At 42.3% G+C, this 13,516-nt stretch overlaps 1 protein-coding gene across 1 annotated transcript; it reads right to left on the bottom strand.

Annotated features, from left to right (window-relative positions):
• Positions 1-836: 836 nt before the first annotated feature.
• On the bottom strand, positions 837-2,164 carry LOC129677363 (PRAME family member 5-like; the record flags this gene model as incomplete). Its single annotated transcript, XM_055608018.1, has 2 exons — positions 1,878-2,164; positions 837-1,430 (listed from the first exon to the last, which is right to left on the bottom strand). Coding segments are annotated over exons 1-2 (881 nt in total), but the record flags the coding sequence as incomplete, so codon positions are not given.
• Positions 2,165-13,516: the final 11,352 nt, after the last annotated feature.

Below are 13,516 nucleotides of genomic sequence, written 5' to 3'. Positions count from 1 at the left end.
GAGAGCAGGGGCTGCCACTGACCAGAACTTGGTTGCCTGTTCTTTGAACTCTTCTCCCAGTCAGGGTGGCTTTACCAAGCCACAGAGGAAGAGGATCCAGGCATTCCTGATGAGACTTGATAGGCTAGGGTCAGATAGTAGTAGTGTAGGAGTCCCTTTTTTCACAGTGCTAGAGAAAGGGAATGGTAAGGAAGATGGAGGGAGTTTAAGAATGAGGGGAGATGAGAAAAAGAACTGCAATCAGGATACAAAATGAATAAATTGTATATGATAACAACAACCACAATAAAACTAAAGAAAAAGAGAAGTTCCGACCCATGAAAGTCCTTCCAGGTTCTAGGGACACTTCCTGTGTGTTCACTGGACTCTGGATTCCATCAATGTCATGCACAGTCACTATTGCTGTCATTTAACACCCACACTATCCCCATTTTCCCATGCTCTACTTGGGCTCAAAACATTTCACCCATAGCAAATTTGGGGCAGACTGAGTCTACTAACAGATCTGAGCACAGAGCTCACCTCCAAATTGTGCTGGTGAGTCTTCTGAATCCTCACTGCATTCTCCCCTTACTGTTCCCTTTCCATTGGATTGGGTGGGCATGATTCCAAGAAGAATTACAACCCATCTTTACTAGATCTGACCTTCAGTCCTCTGATTAAAGAGTGGGAATTTGACAATTTGATTCATTATACATGGAAACAACACATAACCTTTGTATTCTAATGAGGCCTAGATATTGTACCCAGTGACTGGCAGGTCTCATGAACCACTAATCTTTAAAATTGAAGAAATGTCTGCTCTGGCAACTGACCTAGCCCTCACCCTTACTTACCCAAGAACCTGATCCAAGTGGTCTCTAAGAAAGTAGATGCCATTCATGGAGAGGTGCTGGAGACAGTTGAGTTTGGAGAACTGAGAAATGAACTTCCTGACACACTTCTCCTCTCTGTCTCTTGCCCTCTTGCCAATCATGAAGGCATTCTTGATGATGGCTGCCAGGATGAGTTTGTAAAGATTTCTCATCTGGCCCAGGCAGGGAGCAAGTTGTGACAGATTTAACACATCCCAACTGATCATGATCAGTTCCAAATCCTCGATGTGCTCCGGATGGAAAACATTGAAGACCCCTCGTGTAACATGCAAAGGCAGAGCCCAGATCTTCATCTCCATACAGCAGAACTGGACAGAGCCTTTTCTCAGCTGGGCCCAATTCAATAAGCATGTTTGTTCTTCATCTATACATGGACTGAACCAAAAGTCAGCTACCACCTTTAGGCGCCACCTCAGTACATATCTGGGAAGGACCTTCACTACTTGCTGCTCAACTGGGTTCTCTGCTGAGCATTCACCATCCTCTACACCAGCCCATATGCTCCAGAATTCATGGTGCTTCTTCCTCAGGTCAAGAACGTGATGTTTTCCCCTCCTATGGGTAAAACATGTGAAGTGTCAGCTACATGGCAAAACCCAACATGACTCAGCATTTCCTCCACATCTGTACACTAAGCTCTAACTCCTGCTGAGGTGTTATTTTTTTCAGCAGTCCCTGTCCAGCCTACATTAATTTTCCCTAAGCTGCACAGGTATCCCTGATAACTTTCCTTCCTCTAAGTGACTTTCTATTTCTCCTTAGTCCCATTAAAAATAGCGGTTATGGGACTACAGGGAAGGCTCATTTCACAGTGTACATACATCTATTCCAAGCTCTGACCACAGCCAACCTTCCTTAGGATAAGCAAAGAAAGCTTCCAAAGGCCCTGCATTCTTAACTGATGATCCATCGGGAGTCTCATGAAGAAGCCATTTCCCTTACCCCACAATCACTGCCCTCTTATCCATGGGCTCCATTCCATAATACTTGCTTATTGCTTACCTGGAGTGAAACTTTCTTTGCAGCTGTATGTCTACTCCTGCTATAAATGGCTGGAAGGTTTCCAAGTCAGGAATCTTCATCAATGCCCCCACAGGGAGACAGGAGAAAGGCCAGGCTGCCACCATTGCCTTCACAGTTGTAGCATGTCTGCCAGTCAAAGCCTCCTTGAACAGTGCTGGCAAGAGCTCCATGGGCAGTTTGTCCAGATCTGACATGTCCAAGTTGTCATCTCTCAGCAGAGCCTGCCTTGCCAGCTTCAGGAGTGTGGGTGGAGTCAGAGCACTCATCCTGGAAGGTCTTCAGTCAGAAGGATCCTGGGGAGGTATTTAGGGGAGAATACATTGTCACCATCAAGTTTGGAAAACCTCCTCACCATTACAGGAACCACTCAAGGTCAGCGTTACTGCTCAGACAATGGTAGAGATATCAACTTAAGCCCTTGTCCTCTTTGGAGGTCTCAAACAAACTCCCTCACTGTCAGCACAAGGTGCCTCTTACAAGTACACCAAAGGTTACACATTTCCCAGTGTTCCTTCTAATCCTTACCAATCCCCCACTCCATCCCATCCCGACTGGGCAAGGGTCCCCAGCAGTTTGAAACCTGAATGCTATCTTTGTGTGCCAACCAGACATAGATCATGTCACATGTCCTGAAACAACTAAGCATGGGAAGTTTACACACTCATCCTAGCCATAAGTTTTCTAAAACATAGACCCTACCTGTTAAAAACTGATATGATTGTTGGTATAATGTTCTTTTGAAATGTATACACATTACCCTTGTTAATTCAAATGATGATTTCCCCACCCACACTCTCTGGTTTCAATCCGGATATTGCATTGTGATACTCACTATAAGCATCCTGTCTCAACTCTTGTGTAAACAGGACAAAAGAAAGCAACTAGATACAATGTTGTTCAAAGGGAGGAGCCAGAGGACAGGAAAGAGGGGAGGAGCTAGAGAGCAGGAGGTGAGTGGGAGGAGAAGGGGGAGAGGAGAGTGAGGAGAGCAGAGCTAGAGGAGAGATCTTGGAGGATATGGATCATGAACCAGACCTAAGATTTCACAAAAAGCAAGTATAATGTGGGAAATCTAAATGTTAGGAAACTGAGGGCATGGAGGTTTAGGAGGGAGTAAATATTGCCCAGCATTGTGTTCTAGGATAACTAAAAACCCTGTCTCTGTGTGGTGATTTGGTTATACAGCTGCTGAAGATTAACAGCAGCATTACAAGAAGATAACCCAATAGTAAATACTAATCATCTCTTACAACAGATGATCCTGAAAATGGAGTTGTTACCCCATTCTGTATTGATTAAAGTTATGTCAAAAAAAAACCACCTGAATTTAAATCCAATCATGTTCTTCATTAGGTTCATCTGAAGAGACAGGAATGAAAAATACTGTCACAGAAAGCCATTAAAAAGAAAGATTCACCATAGTATGGTAAGGATGCAGAAATTTTACACTCTTCAGTGGTTAGCTTCTGGCTGGGGACAGGTGGGAAAGGATTCATGTTTCTTTAAGAGGCTGTCCATGTGAAGTTTGATCATGTTCCACGGAGTATATTGGCCACACAAACTGAATTTCTTTTTTTTGATTGGTGGCAAGTGGAAAAGTTGACCTGGGTGGACTGGGAAGTGAGTGTGCTCAGGGTTCAATGATGTGAAATTCCCCAATAATCAATAAAATCATTACAAAATTAAAAGGTAGTTTTAAATTCTATACATCCAGAAAAATAAAGCCTTTAGAAACATAAGTAAGTAAATAAATAAACAAATGAACAAAAAAATGACTTTCCCATCTTGGTTCTAACCTCTCTATTTCAGGGGTCCTGGCGCTTTGGATCAAAGTGACTTACCTGTTCTGAGCACTGATGAGCACAGGGTCTCTGGATCCCAGCAGAGCCAGGCTGTCACCACAGTCTTCAAGCCACTGAGAGAATGATTCCTGTGCCTCTCCTGAAGCCTTTATATACCACCCTGCTCAGCCCCTCCCTTTTGTAGCCCCACACCCCAACCACAAACTGCCATATGATTGCATATTTGAGTCCAGACACTTAATCCCACCTTGAATCTAGACTGAATCTTTAGATTGAATCAGGATTTATGTGTCAATGCAAAAATACAACCAAAACAGAATAGAATGAAAATAATGAGTCCATTTATTGACTAATTATCTACCTTAAATTTTATGGTTTGCTTACTTATTTATTTATTCTTCTATTTGTCCTTCTTGTCCTTGCTTTTGGATTGTTTTCTGACAACATTGTTCTGTATGTAAGGTTAATTTGGAATTCCAGTTCACAGGGATCCTCTTGCCTCAGGGTTCCTTCTAGGAGAATTACTACATGAGCCAAAGCTCCTGGCTGTTCAGGCCTCAGGCTGGCCTCATACTCACAGATCTGTCTGCCTCTGTCTCCCTGAGTGCTGGGGTTACAGAAGAGTGCCACCAGGCCAACTCCTCATGCTTTATCTTTGGATTATTTCTTGTATTGGTTTGTTTATTTTCTCCTATTCTGAATGGTTTGTTTTGTTTTATTATAATTCTATTTCTGACAGTGTGTTTTTTTTTTTGTTTGTTTGTGGGTTAATTTTTTGAGACAGAATTTCTCTATATAACTCTGGCTGTCCTGGAACTCACTTTGTAGACCATGATGGACTCAACTCACAGAGATCTCCTGACTCTGCCTCCTGATTGCTGGGATTAAGGGCCCATACCACCACAGATGGCTCCCTCTCTCTCTCTTTCCCCTTTTTAAGATTTCATTATTTTATGTATGTGAGTGTTCCTCTGCATGTACATCTGCATGATAGACGAAGGCATCAGATCACATTATAGATAGTTGTGAGCCACCATGTTGTTGCTGGGAATTGAACCCAGGACCTCTGGAAGAACAAACAGTTTTCTTAACCACTGAGAGACATCTCTCCAACCCCCTGGCTCCTTCTTAGTATTCTTATGATGCCTGTTTGTCTTCGTAGGGAAAAGAAAAGAGTATGGATTGGGATGGAAGAGAATGTAGGAAAAGAATGTAGGTCACAGATGAGCTGGTGGACAAAAAGCCAAAACCAGAATGTAGTGTATAAAAAAAAATATCTATTTTCAATAAATGAAGCACAGTGAAAAAGGCCTGGAACTATGACTAAGCAGTCAAGAGCACTGAGAGCTCTTACAGAGGAGTCAGTTCCATTTTCCAGCATCCACATGGCAGCTCTCAAATGACTGCAACCCCATTTTCTGAACCTAAGTTCTGACCTCCAGAAGACACAGGTAATACTCCATGCTGCACAGACAACAATTATGTTTTACTTTGTTTTGTTTTGTTTTTTGACACAGGGTTTCTCTGTATAGCCTTTGTAGACAAGTGTAGGCTCAATAACACAGAGATTAACCTGCCTTTGCCTCTGCCAGCACTGGGATTAAAGGCATGTGCCTTTAATCATGCTAGCTTAAAATTGTTAAAAAGAAATAGTTTAAATATTACATAAATGCATTTTTGAATGTTCACATAATCCATTACCTTGTATTTAACGTGCATTGATATTTTTCTCCATCTTTGTCTGTGTGAAAGTGTTGGATCCCCTGGAACAGGAGTCACAGACAGTTGAAGGCTGTAAATGTTTGTGAGGAACCCAGATCTTTTGTAAGAGCAGCTAGTGATCTTAAGTGCTGGGCCATCTCTCCAGCCTCTAGTATGTAAATGTTAAGAAGGAAATCAGGAAGGACCAGCTTGGCACATTATGTAGAGATGATGCCACAAAGAATGAGCTAGACAGGGAGAAGCTTCATACTACTGAGAGGGTTAGACTAACTTTGTAACCTGTATGTCTTCTAAAGCATATAATTTTGAGTTTTAGGTTCAGGTTAAGCTAAAGTCTCTTAGTACCTTTCCAGAAAATGGAGAATTGTGACCCTATCTGTGAGGACAGATAGGAAAAAAAGCAAGCAAGCAATGACCTTCACTCAGCAAAAAGAAGGACCAGACCCTTGTCTTTGAGATAGTGTTTCTTAACAACCAACCCAGACTACTTCTGAGTAGCTCCTGACCTCCAGCCAAAAGTCCACAGCCCCTAATCTTCAAGGATGAGCTAATCACCCCCACCTTCAATTGCAGTTGCATCCACACTTGGCAGGACTGGCCAAGCTTGAGCACCTAAGACTAAACAATTATCTTACTTTATAGCTTCTACATCCAATCCTAAATTGCCAAAACTGCAACTTCAAATTTCCCACAATTTTTCTTTTAAAAACCTAAAGTCTTTTGTCTCCTGGTGCCACTCTTTGGTGACCAGCAGGGGTGACCCCATTGTACAATGGTTAATAAACCTCTTGCTTTTGCAACGAGTCCGTGGTCTGTGGGAATTTCTGGGAAGGACACTATCTTGAACTCCTGAGCTGTGAGACCCCATGTCTTACACTACAAATGGAGGCAGAGGGCTGGAGAGATGACTCAGTGGTTGAGAGCACCGCATACTTTTGCAGAAAACCCAAGTTCTAGTCACTGCACCCACAGGGCAGCTCACAACTATCTGTAACTCCTGTTCCATAATCTAACACCCTCACACAGACATACATGTAATCAAAACAGCAAAGCACACAAAATAAAAATAAATAACTTCTTTTAAAGCATGAAAACATAGAACAGGATTAACATAGTAAAAATGGACATGTTACCAAAAACAATCTACAGTTTCAATGCAATTCCCATCAAATTACCACACAATTCTTTACAGACATTGAAAGAATAATTCTCAACTTCATATGGTATAATAAGAAACACAGAATTTCTGAAACAATCTTCTACAGTAAAAGATTTTCTGGAGGTAACTCCATCCCTGATATCAAGCTGTACTATAGAGCAACAGTAATAAAAACTGCATGGTAATGGAAAAGAAACAGACTGGAACAATGGAATTGAATAGAAGACCCTGAAATAAATCCACACACCTACAGACACTTGATATTTTTTATGAAGAAGAAAAAACTATACAACAGAAAAAAAGAGAGCATCTTCTACAAATGGTGGTATTCTAACTGAATGTCTACATGTAGAAAAAGGAAAATAGATCCATATTTATCACCCTGCACAAAACTCAAGTCCAAGTGGATCAAAGATCTCAACATAAATCCAGACACAGAAAACCTGCTAGAAGAAAAAGTGGGAAAGAGCCTTAAACTCATTGGCACAGGAGACAACTTCCTGAACAGAAAACCAACAGACCAGGCTCTAAGATCAACAAGCATAAATTGGACCTCATGAAACTGAAAAGTTCTCTAAAGCAAAGGATACTGTCATAAGAACAAAATGACACCCCACAGTCTGGGAAAGGATCTTCACTAACCCTATATCTGACAGGGGGCTAATATCCAGCATATATAAAGAACTCAACAAGTTAAACAGCAACAAATCAAGTAATCTAATTAAAAAATGAGGTGTAGAGCTGAACAGAGAATTCTCTATAGAGGAATATAGAATAGGAGAGAAACAAAGAAATGCTTAATGTCCTTATACATCAGGGAAATCAATATGATCCTTAGATTTCACCTTATACCCATCAGAATGGCTAAGATCAAAAACTCAAGTGACAGCACATGCTGGAGAGGATGTGGAGAAAAGGAAACCTTCCTAAATTGCTGGTGGAAATGTAAACTTGTACAACCACTTTGGAAATCAATGTGGTGCTTTCTCAGACAATTAGGAATAGTCCTACCTCAAGATCCAGCTGTACCACTCCTAGGTATATATCCAAAAGATGCCCAAGTACACAGCAAGGACATTTGCTCAACCATGTTCATAGCAGCTTTTTTTTTGTAATAGCCAGAAACTGGAAATAACCCAAATGCCCCTCAGTTGAGGAATGGATACACAAATTGTCGTACATTTACATAATGGAAAACAACTCAGCAATTAAAAACAAGGAAGTCATGAAATATGCAGGCAAATGGTGGGAACTAGAAAAGATCATCCTGAGTGAGGTATCCCAGAGTAGAAAGACACACAGGGCATATACTCACTCATAACTGGATATTAGACATATAATATAAGACAAACATACTAAAATCTGTACACCTAAAGAAGCCAATCAAGAAGGAGGACTCTAGGAGAGATGCTCAATCCTCATTCAGAAAGGCAAAGAGGATAGATATCAGAAAAGGGGGAAACAAGGAACAGGACAGGAGGCTACCACAGAGCGCCTCTGAAAGATTCTCACCTGCACAGTATCAAAGCAGATGCTGAGACACATAGCCAAACTTTGGGCAGAGTGCAGGGAATCTCATGAAAGAAGATAGAAAGAAGATAGAAGATAGAAGATAGGGGAAGATAGAAAGACCTGGAGCGGAGAGGAACTCCACAATGAGAACAGAACCATCAAATCTTCGTATTTTCTGAGAATTATATTCCAACCAAGTATCATGCATGGAGATAACCTAGAACCCCTAAACAAATGTAACCCATGACAGCTCAGTATCCAAGTGGGTTCTTGGGATCAGGAAATGTCTCTGACATAAACTGTTTCGCCTGCTCTTTGATCACCTCACCCTCAGTGGGGGCAGAGGTGTAAGCCTTGCCAGACCACAGAGTGTCATGCAGCCACTCCTGATGAGACCAGATAGACTAGGATCAGATGGAAAGGGAGGAGGACATCCCCTATCAGTGGATGGAGGAGGGGAATGGATGGAGAAGAGGAAGAGAGGGTGGGATTGGGAGGGGAAGAGAGATGGATATACATGTGGGATACAAAGGGAATAAACTGTAATTAATAAAAATAAAATACTGTTCAAAAAGTAGGAGGACAGTAAGGAGAAGAAAGAGAAGAGGAGGAAGCTAAAGGAGAGGAAGAAAGACAGCCAGTAGAGGTGGGCAATGCAATTCCATGGAAAGACTTCTGGAGTTAATAAAAAGGAGAAGGCATTGGGTTCAGTGACACAATCCTGTGATCCCAGCACTCAGGAAGGCAGACAGAGGCAGGTGCATCTCTGTGACTTCAAGGCCAGCCTGGCTTACAAAGTGAGCTCAAGTCAGCCAAGGCTACACAGAGAAATTCTGTCTCTAAAAACCAAGAGAGAGAGAGGGGGGGGCTAACTTATTACTTGGTTTGGGTTCCAAGTCAGCAGGTTCTGGCTCTGCCTATAGGGCAGACTGGCAAGCAAGGAAGGAAGCGGCTGCTTCTGGCTAGGGCAGTAATGAGCTATTGCTCTGAGGCTCACAAATTCATACTTGTTCATGGATGCTCAGAACTGACAACAGAAAGGATAAGTAGGGGGTCGGGAAAATGACAGTGGCCAATTATTAAGGATACAACTGGGAAGCTGGTGTCACAGCTGCACAAGCAGTAGAGGGCAGAAGAGGACACAGAAGAAAAGCCCAGACCACCAGACCGGCATAAGGGCTGGAGGTTTCATGCCCCCGAAATGAAGCAGGGCATCAGCAGAGCCTCAGCCTCAAAGTCAAAGGCCAAGGGAATGTCTCAATTGCCATCCAGGAAGCCAGAAGAGACAACAATGCCAGGCTCTCCACCCCAGCTCTATGAACTCTGAGGAACATGACATCAAAATCACCGGGACAGGGCACATAGCACCTTGGTCAATCCAAGCCTCCCAAACAACAGAACTCTCCAGGTTCCACCCAAGTCATGTGATTCACCCAGGATGCCACTCAGAGGCACACAGGACAATCACAGAAAAGTTCATGAAAAAGCTTGAAATGAGGAGAATCATAGCGTCTGAGTTTGGGATTTCTGTTTTATTGCATTGATACCGGTGTCTGGTCTTCCAAAGGAGTCATTTTCTTATGGCTGGCATTGGGCCAAAGACTCCATTCCTTTCAGGACTTGAAGAAAGTTCCTGCTTGCTTAAAGTAGAGTCATTGTTTTTATCTCTGGCAAGAGAAACTTGTGGTCCTGCCACTGACATAAGACTATGGTGCCAATTAACTTGTCAGGGTCAATGCCAGCCTGTAGGCACCCTCAGTCCCTGCTCAAAAGCCTAGAACTCATTGGCAAAGGAGACAAATCCCTGAACAAAACACAAACAGCACAGGCTCTAAGATCAACAATCAATAAATGAAACCTCATAAAATTGAAAAAAAAATTGAAAAGCTTCTGTAAAGCAAAGGATACGGTCATCATAACAAGACATACAGATTGGGAAAAGATTTTCACCAACCCTGTATCTGACTGAGGGCTAATATCAAGAATATTTAAAGAACTCAAGAAGTTAAACAGCAACCAATCAAATAATTCAATTATAAAATAGGGTACAGAGCTAAACAAAGAATTCTCAATAGAGGAATATCGAATGCCAGAGTAACACTTAAAGAAAAGCTCAACATCCTTAGTCATCAGGGAATTGCAAATCAAAATGAACCTGAGATTTTTATCTTATGCCCATCAGAATAGTTAAGATGAAAACTCAAGTGAGAACACATGGGGGAGAGGATATGGAGAAAGGGAAACCTTCCTCCATTGCTGGTGGAAATGTAAACTTGTACAACCACTTTGGAAATCAACCTGGTGCTTTCTCAGACAATTGGGAATACTGCTTCCACAAGATACAGCTATACTACTCTTAGGCATATATCCAAAAAAATACTCAAGTATACAACAAGGACATTGAGCTTTATTCATAATAGCCAGAATCTGGAAACAAGCCCGATTCTCCTCAATTGAGGAATGGATACAGTAATTGTGGTACATTTACACAATGGAATCCTACCCAGCAATTAAAAACAAGGAAATCAAGAAATTTGCAGGCCTATGGTGGGAACTATAAAAGATCATCCTGAGTGAGCTATCCCAGTAGCAGAAAGACACACATGGTATATACTCACGTATAAGTGGATAATAGGCATTTAATATAGGATAATCATACTGAAATCTGTACACCTAAAGAAGCTAAGGAAGGAGGACCCTGAGTAAGATGCTCAATCCTTATTTAGAAAGGCAAATGGGATAGACATTGGAAGAAGGTGCAAATAAGAACAAGACAGGAACTTGCCACAGAGGGCCTCTGAAAGACTCTACCCAGCAGGCTATTAAAGAGATGCTGGGACTCATAGCCAAACACTGGGCAGATTACAGAGAATCTTATGAAGGAAGTGGGATATAGAAAGACCTGGAAGGGTCTGGAGCTCACAAGAACAACAGAACCAAAAAATGTGGGCTCAGGGGTCTTTTCTGAGACTTATATTCCAACCAAGAACCATTCATGGGGATAACCTAGAACCCCTACACAGCTGTGGCCCATGGCAGCTCATTCTTTCCAAATGGGTACCCTAGTATGGGAAATAGGGGCTGTCTCTGACATAAACTCAGTGGCTGACTCTGTGATCACCTCTCCCCTAGGGCAGTGTACTGCCTTACCAGGCCACAGAGGAAGACTAGGAAAGACAATCCTGAGGAGACCTGATAGGCTAAAGTCAGATGGAAGGGAAGAATGTCCTCCCTTACAAGTAGACTGGAAAAGGAACATGGGAGGAGATGAGGGAAAGAGAGCAGGCAGGATTGGGAGGGATGATCATGGGGGGTACAGCTGGGATACGAACTGAATAAATTGTAATAAATAAAAAATTATATTAAAAAAAGAAACTAAGCAAGAAGGAGGACCCTGGGAAAGATGATCAATCCTCATTTAGAAAGGCAAATGGGACTGACATAGGAAGAGGGAGGTAAAAGGGAACAGGACAGGAGCCTACCACAGAGGGCTTACCACAGAGGGCCTGTAAAAGACATCTACCCAGCAGGGTATTAAAGAGATGCTGAGACTCATAGCCAAACTTTGGGCAGAGTGAAGGGAACCTTATGAAAGAAGGGGAAGATAGAAAGACCTGGAGGGGACTGGTGCTCCACAAGAAGAACAAGAGAACTAAAAAATCATGGCTCAGGGGTCTTCTGTGAGACTCCAACCACAGACCCTTCATGTAGATAATCTTAGAACCCCTGCGCATATTTAGTCCATGGCATTTCAGTCTTCAAATGGGCTTCCTAGTAAGGGGAACAAGGGCTGTCTCTGACATTAACTCAGTACCTGACTCTGTGACTACCTCCCCCGCAGGGCAGGGGGGCAACTGTACTAGACCACAGAGGAAAAAAAATGCTGGCAGTCCTGATGAAAACTAATAGGCTAGGGTCAGATGGAAGGGGAGGAGGATGTCCCCTATCAGTGGTCTGGAGGGGATGGGCAAGAGAGGAGAAGAGGCAGGGAGGGCAGGATTGTGAGAAGACAACGGGGAGGGAGGGCTACAGCTGGGATACAAAGTGAATCAATTGTAATAAATTAAAAAGTAAAATTGAAAGAGGGGAAATATACTTCCTATCATTCTGAGAAACCATGCATTGTTTCTTGTTTGACTTTCTTCTATAAATTCTTAAGGTTAAATATGGTAATAATTTTGAAGGGCACCCCTGACTCTGAAATAATTACCAACACATCATACGTAAAACCACCTCAGAGTTCACTACCCACAATTCTTTTTCAACTATAAGGTTTAATAAATGTCTGTTGCCAACAACAACATAAAAAGCAAGTTCTAGGTGTTCAAAAAATAATTCAATGGAGAAGAAAACAATTCAGAAATAAATCATTTTATTGATATCTTACTATACAGAAAAAGGGCATATAATGGCTGGGACAAGGGAGATTTTTCTTCTTATATACATCAATACAGAGACCAAAACTGAAGACATAAAATAAAATTCTTCTGTAAATAAAATGTTTTCTGCAGGACAGGGACTTATGTGGCATTGGACACCTTTATGTACACTATGGCTGCTTCACAGAGTTTGGGATTCCACAGGAATACGGCCCTAGAGACATGCGGCATGCGGGATGGATATACTGGTATATGGTGGTAGTCTCACCCAGACAAGGTCAAGAGTCCAAGGTTAGCCCAGAGTCCATAAGCCTTTCAACGAAAAAGAAAACAAGGTTTTAAGACCGGAAGGAAAAGCCTGTTGAAAGTCATTGAAAAGCCTGTTCACTTTTCCCTGTGTTGTCTTCTCCTTCTCTTCAGTCACCTCTCATGGGTCCATGGTGCCTTGTGGCCTGAGTGTACTGGACGTTAATGGTCTAATCCATTAAAGCCCTCTTCATATTCACAGGAGCTGTGTCTACGTTGCTTACTTTAGTGTCAAATTTCAGAGCATGTGAAAGAACAACCACACAAGACAGTTGTAACTATTGCACAGGCAGGAAAAGGACAAGAATGGAAGAAGTGTCACCAAAACTGTCATTTTATGGATGTGAATTTGGCACTGACCTTTGTCTCACTAACTAGACACCAGTGTTTTTCCATTCATTGTGTCATGGAACCCTCCAGACCCCAGCAGTGAGGGTGATAACCAAAAAAGACCCCAGAGGGAGAACATCAAGTTTTACACTTGCAGGAAAAACCACTGGCAACAGTGTCCTGACAGATGGACGCTTAAAGGCAAAACTGTCTTTCTGACTCCACAAGATCCCTGTTCCCACAGTCCCATTGTTCTCCATGTCACCTTCAGAATCCTAGATCCAGCTCTCCAATCATCTGGATACTAAAAATTTGAGCAAAGTCTGAAGCCACAAGCTCTGAGTTCCCAGCATGAGAGATGTGTCCCAAGCCTTCCATTGCTTCAAATGCAGAAGTTAGTTTCTCTAT

The sequence above is a fragment of the Psammomys obesus genome, unplaced genomic scaffold (genome assembly GCF_907164565.1).
Source record: "Psammomys obesus unplaced genomic scaffold, mPsaObe1.curated_primary_1811, whole genome shotgun sequence".
NCBI classification, from domain to species: Eukaryota; Metazoa; Chordata; class Mammalia; order Rodentia; family Muridae; genus Psammomys; species Psammomys obesus.
Note: the sequence above shows the minus strand (reverse complement) of the source record. Positions and strands in the feature narration are given on the sequence as shown.